At 56.5% G+C, this 15,208-nt stretch overlaps 5 protein-coding genes across 5 annotated transcripts; 3 read left to right on the forward strand and 2 right to left on the reverse strand.

The window, feature by feature from the left end:
- Positions 1 to 1,338: 1,338 nt before the first annotated feature.
- Positions 1,339 to 3,238, forward strand: EsH8_V_000027 (major facilitator superfamily domain-containing protein; the record flags this gene model as incomplete). The annotated part of the gene is made up of 7 exons (XM_083272543.1): positions 1,339 to 1,510; positions 1,567 to 1,709; positions 1,776 to 1,824; positions 1,883 to 2,047; positions 2,107 to 2,392; positions 2,687 to 2,859; positions 2,940 to 3,238. The coding sequence occupies 7 exons, from the start codon at positions 1,339 to 1,341 to the stop codon at positions 3,236 to 3,238; spliced, it is 1,287 nt and encodes a 428-aa protein (XP_083125258.1).
- A 25-nt stretch (positions 3,239 to 3,263) lies between these two features.
- EsH8_V_000028 (eIF2B alpha/beta/delta subunit family protein) lies at positions 3,264 to 4,893 on the reverse strand (the record flags this gene model as incomplete). The annotated part of the gene is made up of 2 exons (XM_083272544.1): positions 3,264 to 4,704; positions 4,790 to 4,893. 2 exons carry the CDS (start codon positions 4,891 to 4,893, stop codon positions 3,264 to 3,266), a joined length of 1,545 nt encoding a protein of 514 aa, XP_083125259.1.
- Positions 4,894 to 5,431: 538 nt separating this feature from the next.
- EsH8_V_000029 (uncharacterized protein) lies at positions 5,432 to 7,326 on the forward strand (the record flags this gene model as incomplete). The annotated part of the gene is made up of 5 exons (XM_083272545.1): positions 5,432 to 5,644; positions 6,151 to 6,537; positions 6,598 to 6,721; positions 6,775 to 6,897; positions 6,965 to 7,326. 5 exons carry the CDS (start codon positions 5,432 to 5,434, stop codon positions 7,324 to 7,326), a joined length of 1,209 nt encoding a protein of 402 aa, XP_083125260.1.
- A 1,902-nt stretch (positions 7,327 to 9,228) lies between these two features.
- EsH8_V_000030 (Zn(II)2Cys6 transcription factor) lies at positions 9,229 to 11,995 on the forward strand (the record flags this gene model as incomplete). Its single annotated transcript, XM_083272546.1, has 4 exons — positions 9,229 to 9,341; positions 9,573 to 10,772; positions 10,900 to 11,146; positions 11,333 to 11,995. 4 exons carry the CDS (start codon positions 9,229 to 9,231, stop codon positions 11,993 to 11,995), a joined length of 2,223 nt encoding a protein of 740 aa, XP_083125261.1.
- A 425-nt stretch (positions 11,996 to 12,420) lies between these two features.
- Positions 12,421 to 14,141, reverse strand: EsH8_V_000031 (L-lysine 6-monooxygenase (NADPH-requiring)-domain-containing protein; the record flags this gene model as incomplete). Its single annotated transcript, XM_083272547.1, has 2 exons — positions 12,421 to 12,504; positions 12,582 to 14,141. 2 exons carry the CDS (start codon positions 14,139 to 14,141, stop codon positions 12,421 to 12,423), a joined length of 1,644 nt encoding a protein of 547 aa, XP_083125262.1.
- Positions 14,142 to 15,208: the final 1,067 nt, after the last annotated feature.

The following is a 15,208-nucleotide window of genomic DNA, read 5'->3' on the forward strand; positions in this document are numbered from 1 at the left end:
CGAGTGCTGACATGTTCTCGGCAACTATCGGAGAAGGATCGCTACCGAGCGGCGGAAGATAAGTGAGACCTGCGCCGAAGGATCATCAATCGACATCCTAATTAGGATCTGGGTCAAAAACAGGGCTGAAAAATAGTCTCGTACCACATGCCACACCAGCTCCACGTCCCAGGCCCCCGGCGCCGCCATCGATCTTACGCTGCACGGTACTTGCGCGTTTGCGATCTGGATTGGACCAGGCCTGACAGGCATGACCAGGCAGGGCGACATGACACCCAGCAAACATACTGAGAAGGCCATCTGACTCCTCGCACCCATGCAATGAATCACCAATCTGGAATATACTCAAGCCTCCATCTGCCCTTGAGTTCGGAGACACCCTGCCGCTGGAAATGAAGGCATCGTTGGCACAATCAACCAATGTAAATCAAGCCCGCAACCCCTCCCTTTTTCTGAGCAAACTTTCAATCATTGGACCAAGACCCTCCTCTCCACTACCCCCCTGATCCATGAATGCCAAATGTCAAGTCAACTCCTCTCTCCACCATTACCTTGTCCCAGGCTCCCCTCGCTCCCCGTTTCACTAGTCTTGGAACGGCCTGGCCAGGTTTGCTCAGGGACTAAAGTGTAAATGACCAGAGCTAATGCCCCTCTTCGGGGCAAGCGTCTTAGTGCCACGCCAAGTGCCGCTGAGGTGCGTGAAACGCGAAGTACTTACTGTGTGGTTAGTGAGAGGGTCAGAACCGTTGAAAGCGGGCGTCGACTGACGTGATGACTGGGGAGACAGGGTCTTGCGGGCAGGCAAAATTGCCGGACGAAACTACTGACCGAAATGCTCACACTCTTCCCACCCAGCCCATAATGGAAAAAATACAATAGCGTCACCACTGGTTACTCTGCATGCTTACTCTTACTCTTTCCCACTTCAATCTCACCATTCACCACTCACGGTCCGGCATTCCCTTGATGACCCCGGCCCGTCAGCCTCTTAGGGCTGAGGAAAAGGTAAATGACTGCAGCTGCTGCCTTATGCCTAGGAAAATGACATCAAAAAATAGCATGACGGTCATGGCAGGCAGATGAGGCTCAAAATCCACCAAATAGGACCAAGGCTCACTCTTAGGCTTTTCTCCGCCAAGTTGCCAATGGAACAGTTCACTATAAAAAAGCCATTTGGAGTGATATGTTGGGGAATCATTGATAATCAGTTGCCAGACTGATACTAACAGGACGCAACTTCCAGCAGAAGGAGAAATTCGACAGCAAGAAAAAGAAAAAATGAGTCGCAAGTCACACAGCGCCGACACTGAGGCGACCGCCTCTAGGTCCTCAATTTCTATGGTTAAACCCATCCGAGTCAAAGAAGGGGATGGCTTCCAGATAATCGACGAGGCCACTATGAATCGACGAGTCAACAGGAAGATGGACATTGCCCTACTTCCTCTGCTTTCTCTTCTTTACCTATTTAACGGTCTGGACAGAGGCAATGTGGGAAATGCCCAAACCCAAGGTACGATGCACAAAGGATCCAGCTATCGCGGGCAGCACTTAACATGCAGGTTGCAGGCTTTACCACGGACATTGGCGCCGTACCAGATGATTTGAATCTGGCCGTGTCCCTTTTCTTCATCACTTTTGTCGTGCTTCAGCCACCATCTGCCGCTGTTGGGCGGTGGCTTGGAGCTAAGCACTGGATCCCAATCATGATGGTAAGGGGCTTCCAGCCGAAACACAACCCCACGAAAATTCTGATTTACGTTCTAACACACAAAAAGCTAGGCTGGGGTCTTGTGACATTGGGTCAGGCTTTTATCAAGGGTCGAGGTACGTTGCTTCTGATACTTTGTATTGCTGAACTATCTAACAAATTGATTGTTGTCAGGTTCCCTCATCACAACCCGCCTCCTGATCGGCGCTTTCGAAGCCGGCTTCTACCCCACCGCCGTCGCCTACCTTTCGTTCTTCTATTGCCGATATGATCTGGCCGTTAGAGTCGGACTCTTCTACGGACAATATGCGGTCGCAGGTGCCTTCTCAGGAGCAATTGGTACGTTGACCAAAAGTCCGCGATGGTGGGCTTCCGAGCAATTGCTAACACAACAACAGCTTACGGCGTCTTCCATCTGAACGATGGCCCCCTAAAGAACTGGCAATACCTATTTATAATCGAAGGAACTTTGACTGTCTTCTTCGGCCTCCTCGCATGGTTCCTCCTCCCCTCTGGTCCCGGCTCGGCTTGGTTCTTGACCCCAGAAGAGCGCCAGTTCGCCGCCGACAGAATGAAGGCAGACAGCGCACTCTTCGTTGAACATTCCTACAACAAACATGGCGTGGAGGAAGATCGCCTGACAAGGCGGGACTTTGTCGAGACGGCCAAGGATTGGAAGTTCTGGTATGTCCTGGTGTTCAACATCTGCGCCAGCGTCCCCGGCCAAGCATTCTCCGTATTCCTTCCACTGGTTGTGCAGGGATTGGGGTATTCGTCGATTCAAGCAAATCTGGTAAGGAAAAGACAAATTCCAAAGAAATTTCGTGCCCGGTTACTAACCTTTTGGTCATTGTAGATGTCTGTCCCCCCCTATGTGTGCGGTGCTCTTGGGTTATACCTCTTTACTTTGAGCTCCGATTACCAGTTGGTTTCCCTCAACTTCCCTAAGAGAGTGTCTCGAGTCTAACCCCTGGGCAGCAAGGAACGCGGTTATCATATTATCGGAGGCATAGTCGTGGCTCTTGTTGGCCTGATTGCCACCGTAACCGTCGAGTCGCACGGCGGAAAGTACGCAGCGCTGTGCGTTCTTCTCCTTGGGAGTTACGTTGCTGCGCCACTGACGGTTGCATGGTTGAGCGGGAACACACCAGGTAAGCAGCAGGGCAGATTCCCGAGCATTGCGAAAGGAGCCTACATGGAGAACGTTGCTAACCTCACTGATTGACAACAGAACCTGGCAAGCGGTCCCTTGTCCTCGGCCTGAATGGCTTCGGCAACCTTGCTGGAGTGATCGGCTCGCAGCTGTACCGCGCACGTTACAAGCCGGACTACAAGATCCCCTTCTACGTTACCCTAGGGTTTGTGGCAGTTTCCCTCATGGGATATCTGTCTTACAGATTCACCCTCGCTGCTGTAAACCGGAAGAAGTTGGAGATAATGAGACAAAAGACACAGGAGGATATCGAAAGGGAGAGACTCGACAATACGCGTTACGCCGATAAGAAGTGGACGTTCATCTATGGTCTATGATGGAAGTGTAACAAAAGCGTTGCAATTAGACACCAGCAAAGAAGGCGTCCGCCTCGCGGCGAATCCGCCCTGCACGATCTGAAACATCTTTTGCGTTTTTCTGCCCGTCTTCAAACATGTATCCGTCAATGAGATTTGCCGGAACCCATTCAAAGTAGACGTTTTTGACGTTGACCTTCACATCCTTCTCGTCGGGAGTTCCCTCCTGGGGTCCCTCGAGGACGGCATATGCAGCTTTCTTGGCGTGATCCTGCTTCCAGGTCGCCCTTATCTCCTCTACATCATTTTCCTCGAAGCCGTATGCTTCATACGGCATGATCTTTTCGTTCTCTGCCAGCACAAATACCTTGGCATTTGGAGAGCAGTGCTTAGCTGAGAGTGCTGCCGGCAGCGAGCCCGTCTTGTTGCTTGTCGACCCGTCCTCGCTAATCATGTCGGCACCAATAAGAACCACGTCGACGTCCTTGCTCGCGACCGCGACGGCGGCGTCAGTGTATATGGAGACCTCCACCTTGTTACCCCTTTCACCTGATTCACGCAGATGACTGACCAGCTTGGATGCCATCGAAACACCCTCGAATAGGGGCCGCGACTCAAGTACTCTTATATCGAACTCGGAACCGAAACCTACGGTGGCTCTCTGCAGACATTCTAAAATGGTTGAGCTTGAGGACAGGGTGAGGATCCGGACGGGTCGACCGGAACCGTGCTGGTCCTTCAAAAAAGCCTCGAATGACTTCCAGATGCCATCGACCGCGGAATCTCTCGACGCTGCGAATTCGCGCAGTTTCTGTGTAACCTTGTCCAAGAACTCGGGCGACACCTTGTCATCGCTGACCTGCTGCATTTCATTCTCGATGATGGCAAGAGACCGAATGATGGTGTTCAAAATTGCGGCCCCCATGCTCTCCCGACCATTCTTCCACAAGTGCCACGCCGCAAGGCGGGCGTTCCGCCACCACTTCTCCAAAGACTCATCCGTATCCACATTGGATCTATGCGAAATCACAGACAGGAGGACGTCGAGCGCCTTGCCCGCCAGCTGCCTCGCCCCGCTCTCGTGATCCTTCTGGAGCGCAAGCAGCCCGTCGCTGAGGATCTTGCCTCTGCTCTCGCCGAGTTCTATTTCAAACCAAATGCGCCTTAGGCTCTCCGCCAGCCGCGGCACCCCGCCAAACTCGTCGACATCGCGGACCTCGTGGGGATCGAACCACTGGAACCCCTGGTGCTCCCAGTCAATCTGAATGCGCGACTCGTCCTCGTGAGACTTTAGGCGGAAAGCGAACGGGTGGATCGTCCATTCGCGGCCGATCTTCTCGTCGGCGAAGAGGTAATCCTTGCCCTGGCGGAGCAACGTCAGCGTCGCCGGCGTCAGCGTTGTCTCCTCTCGGATCTCCCGCCAGGCAGCATCCAGGGGGGTCGGGTCATCTTTTTCTATGCTGCCTGACACGGGCGCAAGGCGATTCCTGTCGCATATTGCTTAGCTACCAATTGGCCCCCACTCGATGCAGTTGATTCTCTTTGCAAATGAGAGGACAGGATCGAGCTTACGGATAGGTGCGCAAGTTGTCGCTTCGCCGGAACAAGGCAACCTGAGGCCCCCGGTTGGGCGGGAACTTGAATATGAACGACGAAACGACTGCGCGGCGTGTCATGGTCGTTTTATTCGAATCCATAACATTGGATAGAGTTCCTTTGTCAAGAGACTTCCCTCATCAATGGCCTGCCCGGGGTTGTGCGTACTTGGGGTGCGTGGTGTCCCACACCAGGGCGGACGCGAGTATGAGGTCATCGTAAGAGGAGACCAATATCAGTGCAACACAGCTGTTCACAGCTGCCGGGTGGGCCCCGCTGATAAGGAGCTCATGCGCAGTCAATTACGTTCGAACTTGCTTGTCAGCAAGAAGGATTGGCTGTGCTGAGCTTTGCAAATCGACGCAGGGTTTCAATTGCATTGTCTTTGGGTTCGCACTAGGTATCGTTTTCGTACGCCGGGTGGGTACGAGGGACGAGGAACGAAAAACGAACGGCGAAGCGCCCCTCACTTGCTGAAGACTTACGCTATCTCACGATGAGGGGCATGAGACAAAAGTTCCTTTAGCAGAGTCACTTGTTATAAAGCAAGATCGTGCCTGTGAAGAGCTCGGGCTTAGATCCGAAACATACGCACCCGAGTCTCACTCGCTGTTCATTATGGCTTCGCCAAGCAACCCTCTCACATCCACGGCTCTGCAACTCCAAGAACAGCTCGAAGCCGGCTCACTGACTAGTGTCCAACTTACGCAGCTGTGCTTCGAACAGATCAACAAACACAATGATTCGTTGAATGCGATGATAACTGTTTGTCCGGAAGACATCGTTCTAGCCCGGGCAACTAAACTCGACCAGGAGAGGCAGGCTGGGCACGTTCGCGGCAGGTTGCACGGCATTCCGGTGGTAGTCAAGGCAAGGCTTGCTGCTCGAGATCATGATTAGGTCTAGAGCTGACACAGAGGAAGGATGCTATTGTCACAGAAGATGGCCTTGGAATGCCCACCACCGCCGGGTCATTCGTCTTCGCCTCCATGACGGCAAAAAAGAACGCCCCGGTCATAGAGAAGCTGCTCGACGCCGGCCTAATCATCATGGGAAAGAGCAATATGACGGCATGATACACCTCAAGTCGAACCAAAAAGTTTTTGCTAATAGTGCCTAGGAGTTTTGCGGCTTGAAGTAGTACTATCACATCTGGCACGGCCGGCAACCGGCAAAGTTGCTGACAAACCTCAGGTCCAGGGACACTCCAGTGGGTTGGAGTGCCTACGGCGGCCAGACAAACTCACCATACCGGCGGGACGACCTAACCGAAGCCGAGCAGCCCGTATTTGCAGAACCCCCTAGACGAAGAATTCAATAGCTGATGCGCCAACCAGGTCGCAGGAGGCTCCTCGTCGGGTTCGGCGGTTTGCGTCGCCTCCGGCTTTTCTCCTCTAGCCATCGGTACTGAAACAACCGGGTCCGTGGTCTACCCCGCGAGTCTTTCCGGATTGTACGCCGTGACGCTCACGAGGGGCGCGGTCTCGGCAGAAGGTGTCTTCAAATTGAGCTCCAGCTTCGACAGTATCGGCGCCATGGCCCGAGACCCCTATGATTTGGCATTGCTGGCTAGTACATTGGCTGATGACGGAACTGCGGCGAAATCCTGCGACGTCTCCTGCTTCAGTGCAAGCGGCAAGTGGGACGGCCTCTCTGTCGGCATCACAGATGTTCTTTGGGGGATTCACGAGACGGCAGAGGATAAATGGGGGGACTCCCACGTTGTGAGTCACGCCGTGATGCCCGATGCCGTGATTATGTCTGACTGGCGACGATGACTACAGCGAGCAACCTGGCAGGCAGCCGTAGAGAAGATGCGCTCGGCTGGGGCAAACGTAGTGCATCCGATGAAGTTGCCCGCATATGATGTGGTGGTTCACGAAAAGCAGACCCTCCACACCGTTGCCTGTGAGACCTCGTCCGCCACTGTGTCCTGGGGCATTGGGTGCTAACTGTCACAGACCACGAGTTCCCAGTGCAGCTGGCAGAATTCGCCAAGTTTTTTGATGGAAGTACCGGCATCAGGACCCTCGAGGACGTAGTTGCCTGGAACGTGGAGCACGCCTCGGAGGCCTTGCCCGAACGTGGGTGCCTGATAAGACCGGCCAGGGGGTCATGTGCAATGCTGACTGTGACTGACGATGTGTGCAGCATACGCGACGCAGAGCGAGCTCGAGGCGGCGCTCACCCAGACCATGTCAGAAGAGGAGCACCGGACGGCGGTATCGGAGCTTCGCAGGCTCGCAGGCAGGGACGGACTCGAGAAGGCAATGCGCGAATCCGAGGTAGACATCGTCGTGTCCGCTTCGGATTCGCTCGCGGTGGCGTTCGCAGGGGCTGCTGGGTGGCCGATCGCGACGGTGCCAGTGGGCAACCTGCAGACCAACGGCCAGCCGTTTGGCTTCTTCGCGGTCGCGCCGAGTGGCAGGGAGGACCTGCTATTTAAGTTTATGGGGGCATTTCATGCGACTTTCCCGGCGATTGAAAAGCCGTCGCCGTCGATTTATGGGTAAGATAGTACGCCGTCGACTGGGGGGAAAAGGGGGAGGGAAGGGAGGCCGGATACGAGTTCTCGTTCCTTGCTCTTCTCGTCCCGGCATTTCTACTGGCAAAGGAGGATATATAGAGGGCGTTGGTTGGTGCTCTCTTACTTGGGATGTCGGCGATGGATTGTTAACCCATGTAGACAACAAGAATCCAAAGAAGTTTGATGAGACGAATTGTCGTAGTGCGGTCGGGTAGCTGAGTGGCGGGAAGAAGCAATTTAGAATCAGGACGTAGGCATTCTGCCATTCTGCCGCGATAGCGGGCTGTGTGAGCTGATATGTCGCATCTCACACCTGCCGTTCACGCCAAACCAGGGAGAAGCCTGAGCGGGATTGAGCAGCTCTAGCGACTATCATGGTTCGTAGTAATTCAAGGAGTGCCACTAGAATCCTGCTCCACCGGCCCGGCATCAATCGGCCAAAGTCTGAAACTGGGAGTTAAGGCCAGTTTGACAGGAAATCCCGTCTAATGGTAAGCGAGCATTCTCATCAGGGTAGCGTAGCCGCTGGCCGTGTCCATATGCATATAGGGCCCCCGTGAGCCTTGAGGTGAAGTAAGGTGTGTGAGATGTGAGATGGGCCTATTGGGGGGGAGGCGCACTGGTGGACGAATGGGGGTACCGGAGCCTTCTCTGAGCTACTTACATAGTACCATACCATACGTTGGCCCAAGCTCCTCCCGCATCCCGCGTGGGCCGAGGATTAACAAGGTAAAGAAACAAAGGGCAACGTAAGACGGGACGTTAGTGGCGTCCTTCTAGGCCAATTCTGGAGCTTCCGTTCCATTTCCCTGGAGGACGGGATGGTCATGGGCTTGGGGGCACCGCTCCCGGGGCGACATGTATGGTTCGATTGTTTTGGCGAGGAAAAGTCCCTTACCATGCATATTGTATGTGTGTGGCTTATGTGCCTTTGTATTATTGCATGGCTATTTGACGAGGAAGGATAGGGCACGTCCCATTAGGCACACCGGCCGGCCAAGTCCAGGGTTTGAATCAATGATCAACGTTGCCCAAATCTGCCTTGGGGGTCGAAACATGGCCGGGGTGAGATTGTGAGTGTGTATGTGTGGCGTGTGTGTGTGTTTGTATGTGTGCGTGCGTGCGCGCGAGCCAGTGTGAGTGCCAATGTGAGTGTGAGTGTGTGAGTGAGTGTCCACGGTCCCATGCGCGTGGCTGCATTCTGCTCGTGTATGATTTGTGATTCAATCAAGGAGGCTTGCAGCTTGCAGCTGGTACCGCTTCCGCAGCATTTGGATTTGACAACGGCGGGCGAAGTATCGTTTCTGTATTACTGCTTACCACAGTCGAGTCCCCAGTGACAGGGAGGCATCGTGTTAAGGAGCCCGCGCGACGTCGCTGCAACCCACTAACACGGAGTAAATTCCGGCCCCCAAAGTCCAGTCCACCCCTCTCCCATCCCTTCCCTTTTACGCGACAAGACGCTCTTCAAAAATCTCCATTCTCCACGCCAGGTCCATGTCCATGTCGTCCCCCGGAAACCTTTGCAAACGAGCAAATCTGACGTCCCACACAGTCTTCGGCCACCGGTGCACCAAGGGGACAGGACGAAGTCGACGACGCCTCAATTGACGCTGCCAACGAGACCAGACGAAACCCGGACACTCTGGTGTCGTGGTTCAACATCCATCTCAATCGCTATCAAAACTGTCCGGTCCGCGGCTGCCAGCCAGCTACCAGGGGGGGTACCTACGTTGGACCAACACCACACCCGCCGCCGACGAGCGCCTACGACCACGCCCACGTCCACGCCTGCGCCCAAAAACGCCAAATCTGAGTCCCGTCCTCACTCCGTGCACGAGGCCCGGCGAAGCGGTGACATGCGGTCTCACTCTTCCGCAGCACCAGGATGCAGCAGCAGCAGCCAGAACAGACGGAAAATCCCAACCGTGGACCACGTCTGCCAGTCAACCCGAGGCGGCACAAGGTAGCCCCGGACCAGAGAAAGCGCGTCGCCACAGCGTGAGTTCGTCCTTGTTGCTTTTTATTTTTAGTTTTATTTCTGGCCCTATCCTGTCCTATCCCCTATCCCATTCGGTCACTGTGCTTGCATGCCCTTTCCCTGCCGTCTTCCTCGCATCTTATTGGTCTCGCCTTCAACTTCACGCTGTCTCACCACCTCTCTCATGCCGCTCATCACTCACTCTACACCTCTCTTGTAATATGGGATTCATTTACGAACCTTCTCTGTAGATGCAATAGCTGCAACGTCCGCCGCATCAAGTGCTCCGGCGAGAGACCATGCCGCCAGTGTCGCAGCTCCTCGCGGGATTGCCAGTACCCGGCCGTCACCGAGAAGGTCTCCATCTCCCGCAATGAGCTGGTCGACTTGCGGAGGAAACTGGATGTGGTGGAACGGGCTCTGCAGGTCGCCGTGCCGGACGACACGACGAGACAACAACTTCTGCAGCAGGACGTCGATGCAGCCGGCTCCCGTGCCGGGTCGACCTCGTCTTTTACTCCGCCACAGCAGCACCTGCAGTATCACCAGCAGCTGCCACCGCCGCCGCGCAACGATGACCCCAACGACACCGCATCTAACGACGCCGAGGACGAAGCCGCCGAGGGTCGCCAGCTGCACGACCAGGATGGGAGAGCCCGTTTCCTTGGCGAGACCTCCGGCGCCACATTCCTCGACTACCTCAAAGAGTTCATGTCCACCGTGTCGCCGCTGGCCTTCAACAAACCGTGGTCGTCATCCGCCCCGAACAACGGCTCGGGCTTCCTCTCCTCCCTCGGCCGCTACCAGACGTACGACTCCCGCCCCATAGAGGTCGAGTCGAATGCAGAGCCCCTCGTCCTTCCGCCCCGGCCCGAAATGACGACCATGCTGTCTGAACTCCGCTACTTCATCCAAGACGGCAACGGCGGCTTCCCGTGCGGCGGCATCTATTGGTGGGGCGATCTCGGCTCCGTCCCCATCGACCCAAATCCCGTCTCTTTCCCGCCCGAGACACCTCGCCAGGCCATCTGCGACAGGTACCGTCACCTTGCCTTCTACCACACCGCTTTCGCCGTCGCAAGCCAGGCCGGCACGACGGCAGCCTCCATGCCCGTCCCAAGAGACGCGAGCCAGGTCTACTTCGCCCGCGCCCGCCTGCTGCTGGGCAACCCCCTAGACATCACCCGTTACACCATCAGCGATGTCGCCGTCCTCGCCCTCATGGGGTTTTACCTCATAGAGATGAACCGCCGTGACGCGGCCTACATTTACGTTAGCAACGCCATGCACATTTCCATCATGCACGGCGCCCACCGTGGATGGGTCGACGAGCGAGGCAAGCGTGTCTTCTGGACCTTGTACATCCTCGACCGCTGGTTGAGCTGTCTTATGGGCCGCCCGCCCACCATCATGGACGACGCAATCCGGTTACCCTTACCTTGCGATGCACCGTAAGTCACTCTACCCATCATGTCCCCCACCCCCCCTGGCTGTGCTCACCGACGGAACAACCTCCGATGACGGCATGCAAAACCGAACCAACACGCTCATCTAACATGACGGCCAACCCCCATGCAGCTCCCTACCCCCTGCAGCCGGCCTTCGAGCCCACGTCCAGCTGGCCCGCATTTCGGGCCACATTGTCTGCAACACGTATAGAGTCGCCCCATGGGACCACCGTCCCGGAGGAGCGGCGCGGCATGTCGACCGAGCGCTGCAGCTGCTCGAGAGCTGGCACTCCTCGCTTCCCTCTACCCTGCAGATGTCTACCGCCCGTCCTAGTACCGATCCCGCATGTTGTCTCCTGCACATGGGATACAATCAGGTAAGCTTCTTTCTGCCCTGTCCCTCCCCTTGCCTGCCTGCCTGTCCCTCCGAATCGGGCTCGGCTTCATACGCTCCCCCCCTTTCCCCCCTCACGATACCCCCCTCCCAAACCGGAAACCATTGAGAGGATCCCTTTCCCCCCCACGCTGACCAATCTCCCCCGTTCCTCCCGGGGGGCCTGCAGCTTCTCATCTTAGTCGTCCGTCCCATCTTCTTCGCCGCCGTCAAGAAGGCCTTCGCCAAGCGCTACATCACGCCGGGCCGCCGCTGGGACTTTGAGCACCACGCAGGCCGCATCAGGGCGTGCTCCGAAGCCGCCCATCGGAACCTGTACTTTGCGCGCTGGCTGCTGAGCCTGGGCGGCTCCCGCAAGCTCCTGCAGGCGGGGCTGCACTACGTCTTCAACGCCGCCATCATCCTCATGCTCGAAGAGCTGCTCGTCCCTTACCTCGCGCCGTCCGACTCCGCGGCCGACGTCAACTTCGCCATCAGCGTGTTCCAGGAGGAGGCAAAGACGGGGAGCAACTACGCCCACGACTGCGCCACCGTCCTGCAGGACCTCGGCTCCCTCGTTCAAAATCTACGCCTCGACGGACAGGCCACCCCCACCGCCGGCGGTGTAATCGACGGCGGCGCCACCTCTCCCCCAGGTCTCGCGCCGGACGACGTGGGGATCGCCATCAACGGCACCACGCCCACGAACGCGGGTCCGCAGGAGCAGGCATTCCCGCCGGGGTCATCGGGCCACCAACTCCAGGTGGACGAGGGCGGTGCGCTGTATCAAGAGCTCATGACTTGGGCGGACAACAATGACTCGCAGCTGTTCAGTAATAACTACCTCATATAAGAAGATAAAAAATCTCCATGTACAAAAATGCGAACGAGAGGGGACCGGGAGGCCTGGAGGCCTGGAGAGAAATAAAAAAACAAGGGGATTTCCGAACACCAAAAAAGTTTGTCGTGAGAAGAACAAAAACGGCAAAAGCTTTATTCTTCGGAAAAATAATATAAATCAGTCAAATATAAATAAAAAAAATGAGATTTAAACTCCGCGCCATGTCTTTTTCAACCCGAGTAAAGGAAAAAAAACCACAAAGAGATGTCGTCGACGCATCATCCCAATGCCCCATGAAATAACCCATGAAATCTCGTTCTTCTCTTCGTCTCTAATCGCCATGCGCGCGTACACACATTCTCTTTCTCAAAACACACACACACTCAACACGCACACTTTTCTAATAAGAAAAAAACAGGTCGTTCCGACGCAGCTCCCTAGGCCTTGGGGCTCGAGGGGAAGATGGAGTCGACAATCTCGGCCGATCTCACGGCAAGAATAGACAAAAGGGTATCACTCAGCTGTTGATGGCACGCAGTCAGCGAAAAATGCCCGTGGATAAACGAGTGGCAGGGACGTAATGTGGGGTTCAACTTACTCCGTGGGTCGCTTCGCAGCATCCCTGCAGGTAAACACCAGCCCCGGGCGCCACAGCGCCAGGGGCGTAACGCACGCGGTAGTCACGTCCGACCTCGAGCTTCTTGGATCCCGAGGTCGCGTCGGGGCCGCTGATTTCCCAGCCGTCAATGAGCTGGCGGTCGGCGGCGTTGGCCGCCGGGGCAACCTCGGGCAACAGGTCCCAGCTGTCGCGGAGCATGTCGATGTGGGCGTTGCGCTGGTAGCCGGTGGCGGCGACGATCAGGTCGACGTCGAGCACCTCGTCGCCGGGGAGCTGGTTGACGAAGCCGTCGTCGAGGCTGTCGCCGGAGTCCTCGATGCGGCGGACGTGGATTTGGAGGCGCTCCGTCTCCTTGCTCTCGGTGACCTGGACGATGTTGCGGCCGAAGAGCATGCGGTGTGGCCACTTGCGCTCGTCGACGCCGAGGAGGCGCTTCTGGTGGTACAGGGTCTCGTAGAGGGACTCGATGAGCTGGAGTCTCACGACGCCGTAGTTGGTGGCCTTGGCCTCCTTGATGAGGGCGCGGCGGTAGTTTTGCGACTTGGGGTAGAGCTCGTCGACGTACGAGGGGTTGAAGATGGAGTTGACAAAGGGCGAGTCGTCGGCGGGCTTGAGGAACTCGGAGCGCATGATCATCCACGTCTTGGCGTTGGGGTACGCACGCTGGACGTCGCGGTAGATCTCGGCGGCACTCTGGCCGGCGCCGATGACGGCGACTCTGTACGGTCTCGAGTTGTCCTTGAGGAGCTGGGGCACCATGTAGGCGAACTGGGAGGAGTGGATGACCTTGGGGTTCTTGGCGGGGAGGACCTTGGGGAGTCTGGGCTGGCCTCCGTTGGCGATCAGGACGTTGCGCGTCTGGTAGGAGCTGACCTGGCCGGTCTTGATGTTGCGCGACTTGACTGTCCAGGTCTTGACGCCGCCGGCGGTCTGGGGGTCGGGGGAGACGGAGACGACCTCACGGCCGTACTCGACGACGTCGTCAAAGTGCTTCGAGCACCAGCGCAGGTAGTCCTCGTACTCGGAACGAGCGGGCAGGAAGGTGTCCAGGTTGGTGAACTCAACCAGGCGGTCGTTGCAGTGGAGGTAGTTGAGGAAGGTGAACTGCGAGCGGGGGTTGCGCAGCGAGGCCATGTCCTTGATGAAGGAGATCTGCATGCGGGCGCCCGAGAGGAGCATGCCCGGGTGCCAAGCGAACGCCGGCTGCTTCTCGAGGAAGAGGACCTTGGGCTGGGCCTGGCCGGGGGTAAGCTGGCGACCGGCCTCCTGGGCGTCGTGCATGGAAACGGCGACAGACAAGCTGGCGGGGCCGAAGCCAACGCAGATGAGGTCGTGGATTTCGCTGGGGTCGCTTGCGCGGAGGTACTGGGATTTCTGGATGCGAGAGCCGCCGGCGCTGTGGCCGTTCACACCGTTACCGTTCTGGTAAACGGCACCGTTGCCGTTGCTGTGGCCGTTGGAAACACCATTGCCGTTGTAATCAGAGAAGCCGTTGGCAGAGTCGGAGCCGTTGGTCGGCGAGTCGCAGTGAGGAGACATGGTGGTGTTGGTGGTGTTGGTGGTGATGTTGGTGGGGTATTATGTGGTTGTATGTGTGGGTTGGGGATGGGCGCCGAGGGGTATATTTGACCAGCGAATTGGGCGAACAAATTGCCAATGGCAGAGCAGGTGAGAGTGCAGAGCGGGCGCTTTAAAATGTCAGCTCCATGGTCCTCCAAACTCTCTATCTCGGGGAGTGGGAGCATCAACTGACCTGAATCCGTTTCTCTTTGAGACGGTTCGAAAGAGATACCCGGTGTAAATTCGGGATGCGGGTGCGAAAGTGCGGGGGTGTTTTTTTCTTGGAACTTTTTTTTCCCTCTCCAATGCCGGTTATTTCCCTTGTGATTTATAGCTTACTCCACGACTGATTCAAGCCACACACTTGTTCGTCATCGACTTTTTGAGAGTGGCGCTCGGGTTGAAGTCTTGGGCGCAGTGATGATGAGCCACAGGTTGAATGGGCAGTTGAGGAAAGGAGGAGGGAGAAGGAAGTGTGAGTTGCAAAGAATCAAGAGACGAGCTGGAAGAAGAAGAGATCGGAGAGGAGGGGCATCGAGGGGCTAATATGTAGAACGGATGGAGGCCGATGGTTGCCAGCATCGTCTGAGGCGGCATGATCGACCGACCGGCTCGAAGCTGGACCGCTGGACCCTCGGAAGTCACAAACGAGCAGACGGGTATGGTACATGCGGTCTCGTTCCACGCCCCAAGCTGGAGACCGCTGCGTCCACGTATTTGGAGGAGTCTTTTCAAATTGCAACATTCGGTTCTTCGCTCGAATGGGGCAACGTCGATGCCGCGATCCTGTCATTCTGCCGGACAAGGCCTGCGAAGGATCCTTGCAAGTCGTGCTTGGGGAGTAGGGTACCGGTGTAGCGCTACTCGGCTTAAAACAAGAAGCCATCCACAACGGACGCCTTTCCACATCCAGGGATCAGGGCCAGGGACAGAGTCGCAGCGAGCTGACTCCAGAGATGGGCTGGCTAGTAGGGGATGCCCCCGGAAAGTCTGGGTCTGAGAGACTGGGACCATCACTAAGCCCATGTTCATGGTACATTCTGTAG

This window comes from Colletotrichum jinshuiense, chromosome 5 (genome assembly GCF_051148585.1).
Source record: "Colletotrichum jinshuiense chromosome 5, complete sequence".
Classification (NCBI taxonomy): Eukaryota; Fungi; Ascomycota; class Sordariomycetes; order Glomerellales; family Glomerellaceae; genus Colletotrichum; species Colletotrichum jinshuiense.